Genomic DNA, 19,743 nt, shown 5'->3' with positions numbered 1-19,743 from the left:
TCTCCTGATGATTGAGGGTACCCCCCCTCATGAAACAGGCCTGTAGAGATGAAATAGTCTTGTGATTTTTTTCCCACACATACATATATTGCGCTCTACTACGTTATCGAGCACTATTTTTTGGATAACCTTATTAAGACATATATATATATATATATATATATATATATATATATATATATATATATATATATATATTAAATTAATGTTGGCCAAAGGGGGCGCATTTAAATCTCTTACACACACTTGTTATTTCATATATTGACCAGAGGGGAGCACTTAAAATGTTTGTACACACTTGTTATTTCATATGTTGACCAGAGGGGGGAGCACTTAAAATGTTTGCACACACTTGTTATTTCATATGTTGACCAGAGGGGGGAGCACTTAACATTTCTTACACACACTTGTTATTTCATATGTTGACCAGAGGGGGGAGCACTTTTAAAAGCGACACACACTCAATGTGAAAAATCCCTCCTTTTTGGGACCACCCTCATTTTGACCAGCAGGGGTGCAAATGAGACATTGTCTATTAGATGCAATGTTATTGGGACCATGATGTATGTCATCACTTGTTCACACCTCCTCATATGGAAGATACTTTTCCTTCTTCATGTCTCAACACACACACACACACGCTTAGACGGAGTGTGTGGGGCTCCCTCTGCTGGTGCATGGTCACACCCTCTCCCTTGTCGTCTTGTATAAAAGAAGCGACGTGAGAATGAAATCATTCCCACTGCGTTTCCACTGCAAGTCTGCATTTGGAACCGTTCCCCTCCCCCTTCCCCCGAGCACTTGGTTCCGCTTGTCCGACTCAGCAACTGCTTTTCTTGTAAATGCCAACAATTTCCGCTGGCGTCGTAAACACAGCTTGTTGACAGCGCTACACCAGTTCCGCTAACAATATCGAGGGGCCGGCGCTCGTTAATTGGTCGCTGCGTGGGGAACTGTACCTTTTTACGACGTTCCTGGAATAAAGTGGCGAGTGAAATATGTGGGCGGACAATGTCAGAGGATGCTCTCACACGCACTACAGACACAATCTGGAAGATAAAAATGGCTTAGTGTGTTTGTCTCAAGCCACAACATTAGTACAGTGATGCACACTTCAGACCATAGGGCGCACCGGACTATAAGGCGCCTTAAAGGGGTCGTGTAATGATTTTTTAATTATCTTTATGACACACATCATGTTATTTTATTTTTTATTTACTATGTTAAAATTTTATTTTTCTGACCATAAGGCGCACCAGATTATAAGGCGCCTTAAAGAGGTCATATTATGATTTTTTTTATTTGACTTTCTGAAAAACATCATGTTATTTTCTTTTTTTATTTACTTTGTTAAAATTACATTTTTCGGACCATAGGGCGCACCGGATTATAAGGCGCCTTAAAGGGGTCGTGTAATGATTTTTTAATTAGCTTTATGACACACATCATGTTATTTTATTTTTTATTTACTTTGTTAAAATTTTATTTTTCAGACCATAAGGCGCACCGGATTATAAGGTGCCTTAAAGAGGTCATATTATGATTTTTTTTATTTGACTTTCTGAAAAACATCATGTTATTTTCTTTTTTTATTTACTTTGTTAAAATTACATTTTTCGGACCATAGGGCGCACCGGATTATAAGGCGCCTTAAAGGTGTCATAGTTGGATTTTTTTTATTAGACTTCATGACATACATCATGTTATTTTCTTTTTTATTTACTTTGTTAAAATGTTATTTTCGGACCATAGGGCGCACCGGATTCTAAGGCGCCTTAAAAGGGTCATATTATGATTTCTTTTTATTAGACTTTATGACACACATCATGTTATTTTTTTATTTTTTTTACTTTTTTAAAATGGCATTCTTCAGACCATAGGGCGCACCGGATTATAAGGCACCCTTTCGGGGTCATATCATGATTTTTTTATTCGACTTTATGACACACATCATGTTATTTTATTTTTTCGTTTACGTTGTTAAAATTACATTTCTCAGACCATAGGGCGCACCGGATTATAAGGTGCATTAAAAGGGTCATATTATGATTTTTTTATTAGACTTTATGACACACATCATGTAATTTTCTTTTTTTATTTACTTTGTTAAAATTACATTTTTCAGACCATAGGGCGCACCGGATTACAAGGCGCCTTAAAGAGGTCATATTATGATTTTGTATTCAACTTTATGACACTCATCATGTTATTTTCTTTTTTTATTTACTTTTTAAAAATAAAAAATGTCAGACCATAGGGCGCACCAGATTATAAGGTGCTTTAAAGGGGTCATATTATGATTTTGTATTAGACTTTATAACACATATCATGTTATTTTCTTTTTTTATTTACTTTGTTAAAATTGTATTTTTCCGACCATAGGGCACACCGGATTACAAGGCGCCTAAAGAGGTCAATATATATATATATATATATATATATATATATATATATATATATATATATATATATATATATATATATATATATATTTTTAGACTTTATGACACACATCATGCTATTTTCTTTTTTTATTTACTTTGTTAAAAAAAAAAAAAATCAGACCATAAGGTGCACCGGATTATAAAGCCCCTTAAAGGGGTCATATTATGAATTTTTTATTAGACTTTATGACACACTTTGTGTTATTTTCTTTTTTTATTTACTTTGTTAAAATTGTATTTTTCCGACCATATGGCGCACCGGACTATAAGGCGCCTTAAAAAGGTCATATTATGATTTGTTTTATTAGACTTTATGTCACACATCAAGGTATTTTCTTTTTTCATTTACTTTGTTAAAATAAAAATTTTCAAACCATAAGGCGCATCAGATTATAAGGTGCTTTAAAGGGGTCATATTATGATTTTTTTGTATTAGACTTTATGACACACATCATGTTATTTTCCTTTTTTTATTTACATTGTTAAAATGGTATTCTTCAGAGCATAGGGCGCACTGGATTATAAGGCGCATTAAAGGGATCATATTATGATTTTTTTTATTAGCCTTTATGACACACATCATGTTATTTTCTTTTTTAAATTACTTTTTAAAAATAAAAAATGTCAGACCATAGGGTGCACCAGATTATAAGGTGCTTTAAAGGGGTCATATTATGATTTTGTATTAGACTTTATAACACACATCATGTTATTTTCTTTTTTTATTTACTTTGTTAAAGTTTTATTTTTCCGACCATAGGGCACACCGGATTACAAGGCACCTAAAGAGGTCAAAATAAATATATATATATTTTTAGACTTTATTACACACATTATGTTATTTTCTTTTTTTATTTACTTTGTTAAAAAAAAAAAAATTCATACCATAAGGCGCACCGGATTATAAAGCGCCTTAAAGGGGTCATATTATGATTTTTTTTTTTAGACTTTATGACACACTTCATGTTATTTTCTTTTTTCATTTACTTTGTTAAAATTGTATTTTTCCGACCATATGGCGCACCAGACTATAAGGCGCCTTAAAAAGGTCATATTATGATTTTTTTTATTAGACTTTATGACACACATCATGTTATTTTCTTTTTTTATTTACTTTGTTAAAATTACATTTTTCGGACCATAGGGCGCACCGGATTATAAGGCGCCTTAAAGGGGTCGTGTAATGATTTTTATATTAGCTTTATGACACACATCATGTTATTTTATTTTTTATTTACTTTGTTAAAATTTTATTTTTCAGACCATAAGGCGCACCGGATTATAAGGTGCCTTAAAGAGGTCATATTATGATTTTTTTTATTTGACTTTCTGAAAAACATCATGTTATTTTCTTTTTTTATTTACTTTGTTAAAATTACATTTTTCGGACCATAGGGCGCACCGGATTATAAGGCGCCTTAAAGGTGTCATAGTTGGATTTTTTTTATTAGACTTCATGACATACATCATGTTATTTTCTTTTTTATTTACTTTGTTAAAATGTTATTTTCGGACCATAGGGCGCACCGGATTCTAAGGCGCCTTAAAAGGGTCATATTATGATTTTTTTTATTAGACTTTATGACACACATCATGTTATTTTTTTATTTTTTTTACTTTTTTAAAATGGCATTCTTCAGACCATAGGGCGCACCGGATTATAAGGCACCCTTTCGGGGTCATATCATGATTTTTTTATTCGACTTTATGACACACATCATGTTATTTTATTTTTTCGTTTACGTTGTTAAAATTACATTTCTCAGACCATAGGGCGCACCGGATTATAAGGTGCATTAAAAGGGTCATATTATGATTTTTTTATTAGACTTTATGACACACATCATGTAATTTTCTTTTTTTATTTACTTTGTTAAAATTACATTTTTCAGACCATAGGGCGCACCGGATTACAAGGCGCCTTAAAGAGGTCATATTATGATTTTGTATTCAACTTTATGACACTCATCATGTTATTTTCTTTTTTATTTACTTTTTAAAAATAAAAAATGTCAGACCATAGGGCGCACCAGATTATAAGGTGCTTTAAAGGGGTCATATTATGATTTTGTATTAGACTTTATAACACATATCATGTTATTTTCTTTTTTTATTTACTTTGTTAAAATTGTATTTTTCCGACCATAGGGCACACCGGATTACAAGGCGCCTAAAGAGGTCAATATATATATATATATATATATATATATATATATATATATATATATATATATATATATATATATATATATATTTTTAGACTTTATGACACACATCATGCTATTTTCTTTTTTTATTTACTTTGTTAAAAAAAAAAAAAATCAGACCATAAGGTGCACCGGATTATAAAGCCCCTTAAAGGGGTCATATTATGAATTTTTTATTAGACTTTATGACACACTTCGTGTTATTTTCTTTTTTTATTTACTTTGTTAAAATTGTATTTTTCCGACCATATGGCGCACCGGACTATAAGGCGCCTTAAAAAGGTCATATTATGATTTGTTTTATTAGACTTTATGTCACACATCAAGGTATTTTCTTTTTTCATTTACTTTGTTAAAATAAAAATTTTCAAACCATAAGGCGCATCAGATTATAAGGTGCTTTAAAGGGGTCATATTATGATTTTTTTGTATTAGACTTTATGACACACATCATGTTATTTTCCTTTTTTTATTTACATTGTTAAAATGGTATTCTTCAGAGCATAGGGCGCACTGGATTATAAGGCGCATTAAAGGGATCATATTATGATTTTTTTTATTAGCCTTTATGACACACATCATGTTATTTTCTTTTTTAAATTACTTTTTAAAAATAAAAAATGTCAGACCATAGGGTGCACCAGATTATAAGGTGCTTTAAAGGGGTCATATTATGATTTTGTATTAGACTTTATAACACACATCATGTTATTTTCTTTTTTTATTTACTTTGTTAAAGTTTTATTTTTCCGACCATAGGGCACACCGGATTACAAGGCACCTAAAGAGGTCAAAATAAATATATATATATTTTTAGACTTTATTACACACATTATGTTATTTTCTTTTTTTATTTACTTTGTTAAAAAAAAAAAAATTCATACCATAAGGCGCACCGGATTATAAAGCGCCTTAAAGGGGTCATATTATGATTTTTTTTTTTTAGACTTTATGACACACTTCATGTTATTTTCTTTTTTCATTTACTTTGTTAAAATTGTATTTTTCCGACCATATGGCGCACCAGACTATAAGGCGCCTTAAAAAGGTCATATTATGATTTTTTTTATTAGACTTTATGACACACATCATGTTATTTTCTTTTTTTATTTACTTTGTTAAAATTACATTTTTCGGACCATAGGGCGCACCGGATTATAAGGCGCCTTAAAGGGGTCGTGTAATGATTTTTATATTAGCTTTATGACACACATCATGTTATTTTATTTTTTATTTACTTTGTTAAAATTTTATTTTTCAGACCATAAGGCGCACCGGATTATAAGGTGCCTTAAAGAGGTCATATTATGATTTTTTTTATTTGACTTTCTGAAAAACATCATGTTATTTTCTTTTTTTATTTACTTTGTTAAAATTACATTTTTCGGACCATAGGGCGCACCGGATTATAAGGCGCCTTAAAGGTGTCATAGTTGGATTTTTTTTATTAGACTTCATGACATACATCATGTTATTTTCTTTTTTATTTACTTTGTTAAAATGTTATTTTCGGACCATAGGGCGCACCGGATTCTAAGGCGCCTTAAAAGGGTCATATTATGATTTTTTTTATTAGACTTTATGACACACATCATGTTATTTTTTTATTTTTTTTACTTTTTTAAAATGGCATTCTTCAGACCATAGGGCGCACCGGATTATAAGGCACCCTTTCGGGGTCATATCATGATTTTTTTATTCGACTTTATGACACACATCATGTTATTTTATTTTTTCGTTTACGTTGTTAAAATTACATTTCTCAGACCATAGGGCGCACCGGATTATAAGGTGCATTAAAAGGGTCATATTATGATTTTTTTATTAGACTTTATGACACACATCATGTAATTTTCTTTTTTTATTTACTTTGTTAAAATTACATTTTTCAGACCATAGGGCGCACCGGATTACAAGGCGCCTTAAAGAGGTCATATTATGATTTTGTATTCAACTTTATGACACTCATCATGTTATTTTCTTTTTTTATTTACTTTTTAAAAATAAAAAATGTCAGACCATAGGGCGCACCAGATTATAAGGTGCTTTAAAGGGGTCATATTATGATTTTGTATTAGACTTTATAACACATATCATGTTATTTTCTTTTTTTATTTACTTTGTTAAAATTGTATTTTTCCGACCATAGGGCACACCGGATTACAAGGCGCCTAAAGAGGTCAATATATATATATATATATATATATATATATATATATATATATATATATATATATTTTTAGACTTTATGACACACATCATGCTATTTTCTTTTTTTATTTACTTTGTTAAAAAAAAAAAAAAATCAGACCATAAGGTGCACCGGATTATAAAGCCCCTTAAAGGGGTCGTATTATGAATTTTTTATTAGACTTTATGACACACTTCGTGTTATTTTCTTTTTTTATTTACTTTGTTAAAATTGTATTTTTCCGACCATATGGCGCACCGGACTATAAGGCGCCTTAAAAAGGTCATATTATGATTTGTTTTATTAGACTTTATGTCACACATCAAGGTATTTTCTTTTTTCATTTACTTTGTTAAAATAAAAATTTTCAAACCATAAGGCGCATCAGATTATAAGGTGCTTTAAAGGGGTCATATTATGATTTTTTTGTATTAGACTTTATGACACACATCATGTTATTTTCCTTTTTTTATTTACATTGTTAAAATGGTATTCTTCAGAGCATAGGGCGCACCGGATTATAAGGCGCATTAAAGGGATCATATTATGATTTTTTTTATTAGCCTTTATGACACACATCATGTTATTTTCTTTTTTAAATTACTTTTTAAAAATAAAAAATGTCAGACCATAGGGCGCACCAGATTATAAGGTGCTTTAAAGGGGTCATATTATGATTTTGTATTAGACTTTATAACACACATCATGTTATTTTCTTTTTTTATTTACTTTGTTAAAGTTTTATTTTTCCGACCATAGGGCACACCGGATTACAAGGCACCTAAAGAGGTCAAAATAAATATATATATATTTTTAGACTTTATTACACACATTATGTTATTTTCTTTTTTTATTTACTTTGTTAAAAAAAAAAAAAATCATACCATAAGGCGCACCGGATTATAAAGCGCCTTAAAGGGGTCATATTATGATTTTTTTTTTTAGACTTTATGACACACTTCATGTTATTTTCTTTTTTCATTTACTTTGTTAAAATTGTATTTTTCCGACCATATGGCGCACCAGACTATAAGGCGCCTTAAAAAGGTCATATTATGATTTTTTTTTATTAGACTTTATGACACACATCATGTTATTTTCTTTTTTTCATTTACTTTGTTAAAATAAAATTCTTCAGACCATAGGGCGCACCGGATTATAAGGCGCCTTAAAGGGGTCATATTATGATTTTTTTATTAGACTTTATGACACACTTCATGTTATTTTCTTTTTTTATTTACTTTGTTAACATTTAATTTTTCAGACCATAAGGCGCACCGGATTATCAAAATATAACTATGGATGTCAACATTGTGTATGTGCTGAAAGATCAATTTATGATTGCTGCTTTTGGTAAAAAAAAAAAACTGAACTCTTTTAGGTTTTACTCGCATTTGCTTTCTTTTAGACTTGCCAAGTTGGTGCTTTATGAAACACTCGTAGCCATAAATAAATTTGATTTGATTTGATGATAATACTATATGTTGAAGCACAGTACGTCTGACTATGGTAGACATAATGCTCCGACAATCCAACAAGTGTTGTGTCTTCATACCTTACCAAAGTCGTACTAAAACATTTTGACAGATTTTTGAGCGTTGTGTGTAATGTTCTATGTTCTCAATTTAAAAAAATTGCGTTGGGCTTGCTTGCTAATCTGTACTTGCTAGCGTCATTTATTGAAAAGGGGGCGTTAACCTGCAATGCACAGCGTTCATATCCAATGAGCGAAGCTGGCCATACACACTCTGCAAGTCACTTATCCAAGTCAACGGGAGTTTCACTTCATCATCATTCATCCTCCGCTCACCACAATGAATATTTCATCATTGTCTCCTCCTGTTTAAACACTCCTCCCTGACTCTGCCTCTTCCTCCTCTTCCTCCTCCTCCTGCCGGCTACGTACCCTCCTGAGCCCGAGACAACTCCTCCGGGCGGTGACATACATTTCATGATATACCTCTATGTTGGAACATTTAGTGTAATATACCTCCATGTTGGAACATTTAATGTAATATACCTCCATGTTGGAACATTTAGTGTAATATACCTCCATGTTGGAACATTTAATGTAATATACCTCCATGTTGGAACATTTAGTGTAATATACCTCCATGTTGGAACATTTAATGTAATATACCTCCATGTTGGAACATTTAATGTAATATACCTCCATGTTGGAACATTTAATGTAATATACCTCCATGTTGGAACATTTAGTGTAATATACCTCCATGTTGGAACATTAAGTGTAATATACCTCCATGTTGGAACATTAAGTGTGATATACCTCCATGTTGGAACATTAAGTGTAATATACCTCCATGTTGGAACATTTAGTGTAATATACCTCCATGTTGGAACATTCAGTGTAATATACCTCCATGTTGGAACATTTAATGTAATATACCTCTATGTTGGAACATTAAGTGTAATAAACCTCCATGTTGGAACATTTAGTGTAATATACCTCCATGTTGGAACATTTAGTGTAATATACCTCCATGTTGGAACATTTAGTGTAATATACCTCCATGTTGGAACATTCAGTGTAATATACCTCCATGTTGGAACATTGAGTGTAATATACCTCCGTGTTGGAACATTTAATGTAATATACCTCCATGTTGGAACATTAAGTGTGATATACCTGCATGTTGGAACATTCAGTGTAATATACCTCCATGTTGGAACATTTAGTGTAATATACCTCTATGTTGGAACATTTAGTGTAATATACCTCCATGTTGGAACATTTAGTGTAATATACCTCCATGTTGGAACATTCAGTGTGATATACCTCCATGTTGGAACATTTAGTGTAATACACCTCCATGTTGGAACATTTAGTGTAATATACCTCCATGTTGGAACATTTAATGTAATATACCTCCATGTTGGAACATTTAGTGTAATATACCTCCATGTTGGAACATTCAGTGTAATATACCTCCATGTTGGAACATTTAATGTAATATACCTCCATGTTGGAACATTTAATGTAATATACCTCCATGTTGGAACATTTAGTGTAATATACCTCCATGTTGGAACATTTAGTGTAATATACCTCCATGTTGGAACATTTAATGTAATATACCTCCATGTTGGAACATTCAGTGTAATATACCTCCATGTTGGAACATTTAATGTAATATACCTCCATGTTGGAACATTTAATGTAATATACCTCCATGTTGGAACACTTAGTGTTATATACCTCCATGTTGGAACATTTAGTGTAATATACCTCCATGTTGGAACATTTAGTGTAATATACCTCCATGTTGGAACATTTAGTGTAATAAACCTCCATGTTGGAACATTCAGTGTAATATACCTCCATGTTGGAACATTTAATGTAATATACCTCCATGTTGGAACTTTTAGTGTAATATACCTCCATGTTGGAACATTTAGTGTAATATACCTCCATGTTGGAACATTTAATGTAATATACCTCCATGTTGGAACATTTAGTGCAATATACCTCCATGTTGGAACATTTAGTGTAATAAACCTCCATGTTGGAACATTAAGTGTAATCTACCTCCATGTTGGAACATTTAGTGTAATATACCTCCATGTTGGAACATTTAGTGTAATATACCTCCATGTTGGAACATTTAGTGTAATATACCTCCATGTTGGAACATTAAGTGTAATATACCTCCACGTTGGAACGTTCAGTGTAATATACCTCCATGTTGGAACATTTAATGTAATATACCTCCATGTTGGAACTTTTAGTGTAATATACCTCCATGTTGGAACATTAAGTGTAATATACCTCCATGTTGGAACATTTAGTGTAATATACCTCCATGTTGGAACATTTAGTGTAATATACCTCCATGTTGGAACATTTAGTGTAATATACCTCCATGTTGGAACGTTCAGTGTAATATACCTCCATGTTGGAACATTGAGTGTAATATACCTCCATGTTGGAACATTAAGTGTAATATACCTCCATGTTGGAACATTTAGTGTAATATACCTCCATGTTGGAACATTAAGTGTAATATACCTCCATGTTGGAACATTTAGTGTAATATACCTCCATGTTGGAACATTTAATGTAATATACCTCCATGTTGGAACATTGAGTGTAATAAACCTCCATGTTGGAACATTGAGTGTAATATACCTCCATGTTGGAACATTTAGTGTAATATACCTCCATGTTGGAACATTTAGTGTAATATACCTCCATGTTGGAACGTTCAGTGTAATATACCTCCATGTTGGAACATTTAGTGTAATATACCTCCATATTGGAACATTCAGTGTAATATACCTCCATGTTGGAACATTGAGTGTAATAAACCTCCATGTTGGAACATTCAGTGTAATATAACTCCATGTTTGAACATTTAGTGTAATATACCTCCATGTTGGAACATTCAGTGTAATATACCTCCATGTTGGAACGTTCAGTGTAATATACCTCCATGTTGGAACATTTAGTGTAATATACCTCCATGTTGGAACATTTAGTGTAATATACCTCCATGTTGGAACATTCAGTGTAGTATACCTCCATGTTTGAACATTTAATGTAATATACCTCCATGTTGGAACATTCAGTGTAATATACCTCCATGTTGGAACATTTAGTGTAATATACCTCCATGTTGGAACATTTAATGTCATATACCTCCATGTTGGAACATTTAATGTAATATACCTCCATTTTGGAACATTTAGTGTAATATACCTCCATGTTGGAACATTTAATGTAATATACCTCCATGTTGGAACATTCAGTGTAATATACCTCCATGTTGGAACATTTAATGTAATATACCTCCATGTTGGAACATTCAGTGTAATATACCTCCATGTTGGAACATTCAGTGTAATATACCTCCATAATGGAACATTTAGTGTAATATACCTCCATGTTGGAACATTTAGTGTAATATACCTCCATGTTGGAACATTTAGTGTAATATACCTCCATGTTGGAACATTTAATGTAATATACCTCCATGTTGGAACATTTAGTGTAATAAACCTCCATGTTTGAACATTTAGTGTAATATACCTCCATGTTGGAACATTTAGTGTAATATACCTCCATGTTGGAACATTAAGTGTAATAAACCTCCATGTTGGAACATTTAGTGTAATAAACCTCCATGTTGGAACATTGAGTGTAATATACCTCCATGTTGGAACATTTAATGTAATATACCTCCATGTTGGAACATTTAGTGTAATAAACCTCCATGTTGGAACATTGAGTGTAATAAACCTCCATGTTGGAACATTCAGTGTAATATACCTCCATGTTGGAACATTGAGTGTAATATACCTCCATGTTGGAACATTTAGTGTAATAAACCTCCATGTTGGAACATTGAGTGTAATATACCTCCATGTTGGAACATTTAGTGTAATATACCTCCATGTTGGAACATTTAGTGTAATATACCTCCATGTTGGAACATTTAGTGTAATAAACCTCCATGTTGGAACATTTAGTGTAATAAACCTCCATGTTGGAACATTTAGTGTAATAAACCTCCATGTTGGAACATTTAGTGTAATATACCTCCATGTTGGAACATTTAGTGTAATAAACCTCCATGTTGGAACATTTAGTGTAATATACCTCCATGTTGGAACATTTAGTGTAATATACCTCCATGTTGGAACATTTAGTGTAATATACCTCCATGTTGGAACATTTAGTGTAATATACCTCCATGTTGGAACATTTAGTGTAATAAACCTCCATGTTGGAACATTTAATGTAATAAACCTCCATGTTGGAACATTCAGTGTAATATACCTCCATAATGGAACATTTAGTGTAATAAACCTCCATGTTGGAACATTTAGTGTAATATACCTCCATGTTGGAACATTTAGTGTAATATACCTCCATGTTGGAACATTAAGTGTAATATACCTCCATGTTGGAACATTTAGTGTAATATACCTCCATGTTGGAACATTAAGTGTAATATACCTCCATGTTGGAACATTTAGTGTAATATACCTCCATGTTGGAACATTTAATGTAATATACCTCCATGTTGGAACATTTAGTGTGATATACCTCCATGTTGGAACATTTAGTGTAATATACCTCCATGTTGGAACATTTAGTGTAATATACCTCCATGTTGGAACATTTAGTGTAATATACCTCCATGTTGGAACATTTAGTGTAATATACCTCCATGTTGGAACATTTAGTGTGATATACCTCCATGTTGGAACATTTAGTGTAATATACCTCCATGTTGGAACATTTAGTGTAATAAACCTCCATGTTGGAACATTTAGTGTAATATACCTCCATGTTGGAACATTTAGTGTAATAAACCTCCATGTTGGAACATTTTATGTAATATACCTCCATGTTGGAACATTTAATGTAATAAACCTCCATGTTGGAACATTTAATGTAATATACCTCCATGTTGGAACATTTAGTGTAATATACCTCCATGTTGGAACATTTAGTGTAATATACCTCCATGTTGGAACATTTAGTGTAATATACCTCCATGTTGGAACATTTAGTGTAATATACCTCCATAATGGAACATTTAGTGTAATATACCTCCATGTTGGAACATTTAGTGTAATATACCTCCATGTTGGAACATTTAATGTAATATACCTCCATGTTGGAACATTTAATGTAATATACCTCCATGTTGGAACATTTAGTGTAATATACCTCCATGTTGGAACATTTAGTGTAATATACCTCCATGTTGGAACATTTAGTGTAATATACCTCCATGTTGGAACATTTAGTGTAATATACCTCCATGTTGGAACATTTAGTGTAATAAACCTCCATGTTGGAACATTCAGTGTAATATACCTCCATGTTGGAACATTCAGTGCAATATACCTCCATGTTGGAACATTTAATGTAATATACCTCCATGTTGGAACATTTAGTGTAATATACCTCTATGTTGGAACATTTAGTGTAATATACCTCCATGTTGGAACATTGAGTGTAATATACCTCCATGTTGGAACATTTAGTGTAATATACCTCCATGTTGGAACATTTAGTGTAATATACCTCCATGTTGGAACATTGAGTGTAATATACCTCCATGTTGGAACATTTAGTGTAATATACCTCCATGTTGGAACATTGAGTGTAATATACCTCCATGTTGGAACATTTAGTGTAATATACCTCCATGTTGGAACATTTAGTGTAATATACCTCCATGTTGGAACATTTAGTGTAATATACCTCCATGTTGGAACATTTAGTGTAATATACCTCTATGTTGGAACATTCAGTGTAATAAACCTCCATGTTGGAACATTCAGTGTAATATACCTCCATGTTGGAACATTTAGTGTAATATACCTCCATGTTGGAACATTGAGTGTAATATACCTCCATGTTGGAACATTTAGTGTAATATACCTCCATGTTGGAACATTTAGTGTAATATACCTCCATGTTGGAACATTTAATGTAATATACCTCCATGTTGGAACATTTAATGTAATATACCTCCATGTTGGAACATTTAGTGTAATATACCTCCATGTTGGAACATTTAGTGTAATATACCTCCATGTTGGAACATTTAGTGTAATATACCTCCATGTTGGAACATTTAGTGTAATATACCTCCATGTTGGAACATTTAGTGTAATAAACCTCCATGTTGGAACATTCAGTGTAATATACCTCCATGTTGGAACATTCAGTGCAATATACCTCCATGTTGGAACATTTAATGTAATATACCTCCATGTTGGAACATTTAGTGTAATATACCTCTATGTTGGAACATTTAGTGTAATATACCTCCATGTTGGAACATTGAGTGTAATATACCTCCATGTTGGAACATTTAGTGTAATATACCTCCATGTTGGAACATTTAGTGTAATATACCTCCATGTTGGAACATTTAGTGTAATATACCTCCATGTTGGAACATTTAGTGTAATATACCTCCATGTTGGAACATTTAGTGTAATAAACCTCCATGTTGGAACATTCAGTGTAATATACCTCCATGTTGGAACATTCAGTGCAATATACCTCCATGTTGGAACATTTAATGTAATATACCTCCATGTTGGAACATTTAGTGTAATATACCTCCATGTTGGAACATTTAGTGTAATATACCTCCATGTTGGAACATTTAGTGTAATATACCTCCATGTTGGAACATTTAATGTAATATACCTCCATGTTGGAACATTTAGTGTAATATACCTCCATGTTGGAACATTTAGTGTAATATACCTCCATGTTGGAACATTTAGTGTAATATACCTCCATGTTGGAACATTTAGTGTAATATACCTCCATGTTGGAACATTTAGTGTAATATACCTCCATGTTGGAACATTTAATGTAATAAACCTCCATGTTGGAACATTTAGTGTAATAAACCTCCATGTTCGAACATTTAGTGTAATAAACCTCCATGTTCGAACATTTAGTGTAGTATAACTCTGCTCTGGTCCTTTTATGCAACAGTACATACTAATAATAATAATAATAATAATAATAATAACAATAATAATAATAATAATAATGTCATGCTATTCTTACTATATTTATGTGAATAATACTTTATTACAAGCATAACGTCATTACTTTTCTACTGACTTATGGTGACAAAATATGCTTCTTTTCCTTTTAAACGACGACAATTGCTTCTTCAAACTCGGAGCGAGCAACTTATTATAGTAAACTTATTACAGTAAACTTATTATAGTAGCTTTTTGCAATATAAACAAAAAACAATTAATTGCATTCAAGCACATGAGGCCAACAGAGTGCAGTACTGGGCTGCAACCAGCAGAGGTGCTGTTTATTCCGTCCCAAGCTAGTTTGACGTTCAGAGAAGTGCATGACGTCAGCGATGTCTTGTTGGTTTTTTTTTTTTTTACTTTGAACATTCCATTATTTCTTTTGCGACGTGCCCGAAAAGGAGCAGGCAGAAGCAGAGCTTATTCGCTTAGTCAACCCTACTCCTTTTCTACCTCATAGCAATTCCAGTGCTCACACATCAAGTGTACGCAGAAAAAAAAATGCACATTTTTTAAAGTGTCTACCGCCATTTAAAATATACTTTTAAAAATGTAATCATTAAAAACTGGAAATATTAAGTCCAAAACATGAATTTTTTCCACACTGCCATGACATCACCAGAGAATATTAGCACTTCCCGAGCATGTTAATTATTTTAAATTGCATTTCAGTGCATTATTATTCCCCTCATCAATAAGTTGCTCAAAAAGTGTTCAATAAGGAGATCAAACTGTGGGGCGCTGATCTTTTCACCCATGGGCCGGGCCATCCAGCACGTATCTGCCTCATAGAAGCAGCCAGGACTAGTTGGAGACTACATGTATCTTCTTATTTGAGGCGAGCATCCATGTTGATATCATCATGCTAGTATCATCATGTTGATATCATCATGCTAGTATCATCATGTTGATATCATCATGTTAGTATCATCATGTTGATATCATGTTAATATCATCATGTTGATATGATCATGTTGATATGATCATGTGACAAATGTCATGTAATTGCTGACTGAGTGAAAGACGTCATCGTCCAGAGTCTTAATGAACATGAAGTGATGGAAGTTGGTCCACTTTGGGAGAATGACGTCCTATCATGCACATTTAATAGCAAAACTGCAAAAGGAACAAACACTTTTCTGCTCCTCTTTGCTCTTTTTCCTGCGTCCTGACGCATGATTCATCAACACTTTTATGGGGGGCGTCCACCGGCAAGTGGACGTTCCCGAGGCTCCCCCGGACCCCCCCCCCCCGGACACCTACCTTCATTGTCCGGGTAATTCCGTAAGGCTTGGCCCGGCGACAAGACGTGCAAAAGCAGGGAAAGACAAGCATAGATCCACAAGACGCGCGGAGTCGGAGCCATTTTTCTGCTGCGCTGCGCCCGCGATGCATCCCTGGTGGCGGCGTGCGGAGGACTGAGCACGCCGTGCTGGAGGAGGGGGAGAGAGAGAGGGAAGGGGGGTAGAGCGAGAGAGGGAGGGGGGAGAGAGAGAGGGGGTCGAGATTGAAGGGGAGAGAGAGAGAGAGTGAGAGAGACAGAGAGGGGAGAGAGAGAGGGGGACTAGATGGAAGGAGAAAGAGAGAGAGGGGCGAGATGGAGGGAGAGAGAGAGGGGGGGGGGGCGAGAGAAAGAGAGAGAGCGAGAGAGGGGCGAGATGGAGGGAGAGAGAGAGGGGGGGCGAGATGGAGTGAGAGAGACAGAGAGGGAGAGTGAGAGAGAGAGAAAGGGACGAGGGCTAGATGGAAGAAGAAAGAGAGAGAGAGGGGGGAAACATGGAGGGAGAGAGAGAGGGGTGAGATGGAAAGAGAGAGAGAGACAGAGAGAGAGAGAGAGAGAGAGGGGGGGGTGAGATGGATGGAGAGAGAGAGAGAGGGCGAGATGGATGGAGAGAGAGAGAGAGAGGGGGGGGGAGGGAAAGAGGGGAACTAGATGGGAGGAGAAAGAGAGAGGGGCGAGATGGAGGGAGAGAGAGAGAGAGAGAGAGAGACAGAGAGGGGCGAGATGGAGAGAGAGAGGGATGAGATGGATGGAGAGAGAGGGGCGAGATGGAGAGAGGGAGAGAGAGAGAGAAGGGTGAGATGGTGGGAGAGAGAGAGAAAGAGGGGTGAGATAAGAGAGAGAAAAAGGGAGAGGGGCGAGATGGAGGGAGAGAGAGAGAGAGAGAGAGAGAGAGAGAGAGAGAGAGAGAGAGAGAGGTGAGATGGATGGAGAGGGAAAGAGAGAGAGAGGGGTGAGATGGAGAGAAAGACAAAAAGAGAGGGGCGAGATGGAGGGAGAGAGAGAGAGAGAGAGAGAGAGAGAGAGAGAGGGGTGAGATGGATGGAGAGAGAGAAAGAGAGAGGGGTGAGATGGAGGGAGAGAGAGAGAGAAAGGGATGGGGATAGATGGAAGGAGAAAGAGAGAGAGAGAGGGGTGAAATGGATGGAGAGAGAGAGAGACAGAGAGGGGCGAGATAAAGGGAGAGAGAGAGAGAGAGAGGGTGAGATGGAGAGAGAGAGAGAGAGAGAGAGAGGGATGAAATGGATGGAGAGAAAGTTAGAGAGAGAGAGAGAGAGAAAGAGAGAGGGGTGAGATGGAGGGAGAGAGGGTTAGAGAGAGAGAAAGAGAGAGAGAGAGAGAGAGAGCGAGAGAGAAAGGGGCGAGGTGGAGAGAGAGAGGGAGAGAAAGAGGGATGAGATGGATGGAGAGAGAGGGGCGAGATGGAGGGAGAGAGAGAGAGAGAGAGAGAAGGGTGAGATGGTGGGAGAGAGAGAGAGAGAGAGAGAGAGAGAGAGAGAGAGAGAGGTGAGATGAGAGAGAGAAAAAGAGAGAGGGGTGAGATGGAGGGAGAGAGAGAGATAGAGAGAGAGAGAGAGAGAGAGCGAGAGAGAGGTGAGATGGATGGAGAGGGAAAGAGAGAGAGAGGGGTGAGATGGAGAGAGAGACAAAAAGAGAGGGGCGAGATGGAGGGAGAGAGAGAGAGAGAGAGAGGGGTGAGATGGAGAGAGAGAAAGGGGGGTCAAGATTGAAGGGGGAGAGAGAGAGAGGGGAGAGTGAGGAAGAGAGAGGGGGGCAAGATGGAGGGAGAGAGAGAGAAAGGGATGGGGATAGATGGAAGGAGAAAGAGAGAGAGAGAGAGGGGTGAAATGGATGGAGAGAGAGAGAGAGAGACAGAGAGGGGCGAGATAAAGGGAGAGAGAGAGAGAGGGGGGTGAGATGGAGAGAGAGAGAGGGATGAAATGGATGGAGAGAGAGAGGGGTGAGATGGAGGGAGAAAGAGTTTTAGAGAGAGAGAGAGAGAGAGAGAGAGAGAGAGAGAGAGAGAGAGAGAGAGAGAGGGGTGAGACGGAGGGAGAGAGAAAGAGGGGTGAGATGGAGGGAGAGAGGGTTAGAGAGAGAGAGAGAGGGAGGGGGGGGGTTACTCTCCATTAAATGTAGCTAAGCTACAAGTTACCAGACACAGGTGCGTCCTGATTGGCAACCAGAGACAGGTGGGTCCTGATTGGCAACCAGTTACAGGTGTGTCCAGATTGCCAACCAGAGACAGGTGTGTCCAGATTGCCAACCAGAGACAGGTGTGTCCTGATTGCCAACCAGAGACAGGTGCGTCCTGATTGGCAACCAAACACAGGTGCGTCTTGATTGGCAACCAGTTACAGGTGTGTCCAGATTACCAACCAGAGACAGGTGTGTCCTGATTGCCAACCAGAGACAGGTGCGTCCTGATTGGCAACCAGACACAGGTGTAGCCTGATTGGCAACCAGACACAGGTGTAGCCTGATTGGCAACCAGACACATGTGTGTCCTGATTGGCAACCATAGACAGGTGTGTTCTGATTGCCAACCAGAGACAGGTGCGTCCTGATTGGCAACCAAACACAGGTGCGTCTTGATTGGCAACCAGTTACAGGTGTAGCCTGATTGGCAACCAGACACAGGTGTAGCCTGATTGGCAACCAGACACATGTGTGTCCTGATTGGCAACCATAGACAGGTGTGTTCTGATTGCCAACCAGAAACAGGTGTGTCCAGATTTCCATCCAGAGACAGGTGTGTCTTGATTGCCAACCAGGGACAGGTGTATCCTGATTGCCAACCAGAGACAGGTGTGTCCTGATTGCCAACCAGAGACAGGTGTGTCCTGATTTCCATCCAGAGACAGGTATGTCCAGATTGCCAACCAGAGACAGGTGTGTCCTGATTTCCATCCAGAGACAGGTATGTCCAGATTGCCAACCAGAGACAGGTGTGTCCTGATTTCCATCCAGAGACAGGTGTGTCCAGATTGCCAACCAGAGACAGGTGTGTCCTGATTTCCATCCAGAGACAGGTGTGTCCAGATTGCCAACCAGGGACATGTGTAT

General features: G+C 36.0%; 1 protein-coding gene across 1 annotated transcript in view; it reads right to left on the bottom strand.

The window, feature by feature from the left end:
• epha4b (eph receptor A4b) overlaps window positions 1-16,801 on the bottom strand; it is a 444,124-nt gene extending 427,323 nt beyond the window's left edge. Inside the window, exon 1 of the mRNA XM_061978729.2 lies at window positions 16,659-16,801. Within this exon, the coding sequence (XP_061834713.1) occupies window positions 16,659-16,761 (103 nt within the window). The 5' untranslated portion in view covers window positions 16,762-16,801. The remainder of the gene's footprint in view (window positions 1-16,658) is intronic.
• Window positions 16,802-19,743: the final 2,942 nt, after the last annotated feature.

Source organism: Nerophis lumbriciformis, linkage group LG19 (assembly GCF_033978685.3).
Source record: "Nerophis lumbriciformis linkage group LG19, RoL_Nlum_v2.1, whole genome shotgun sequence".
NCBI classification, from domain to species: domain Eukaryota; kingdom Metazoa; phylum Chordata; class Actinopteri; order Syngnathiformes; family Syngnathidae; genus Nerophis; species Nerophis lumbriciformis.
This window is presented reverse-complemented; position numbering and strand designations above follow the sequence as displayed.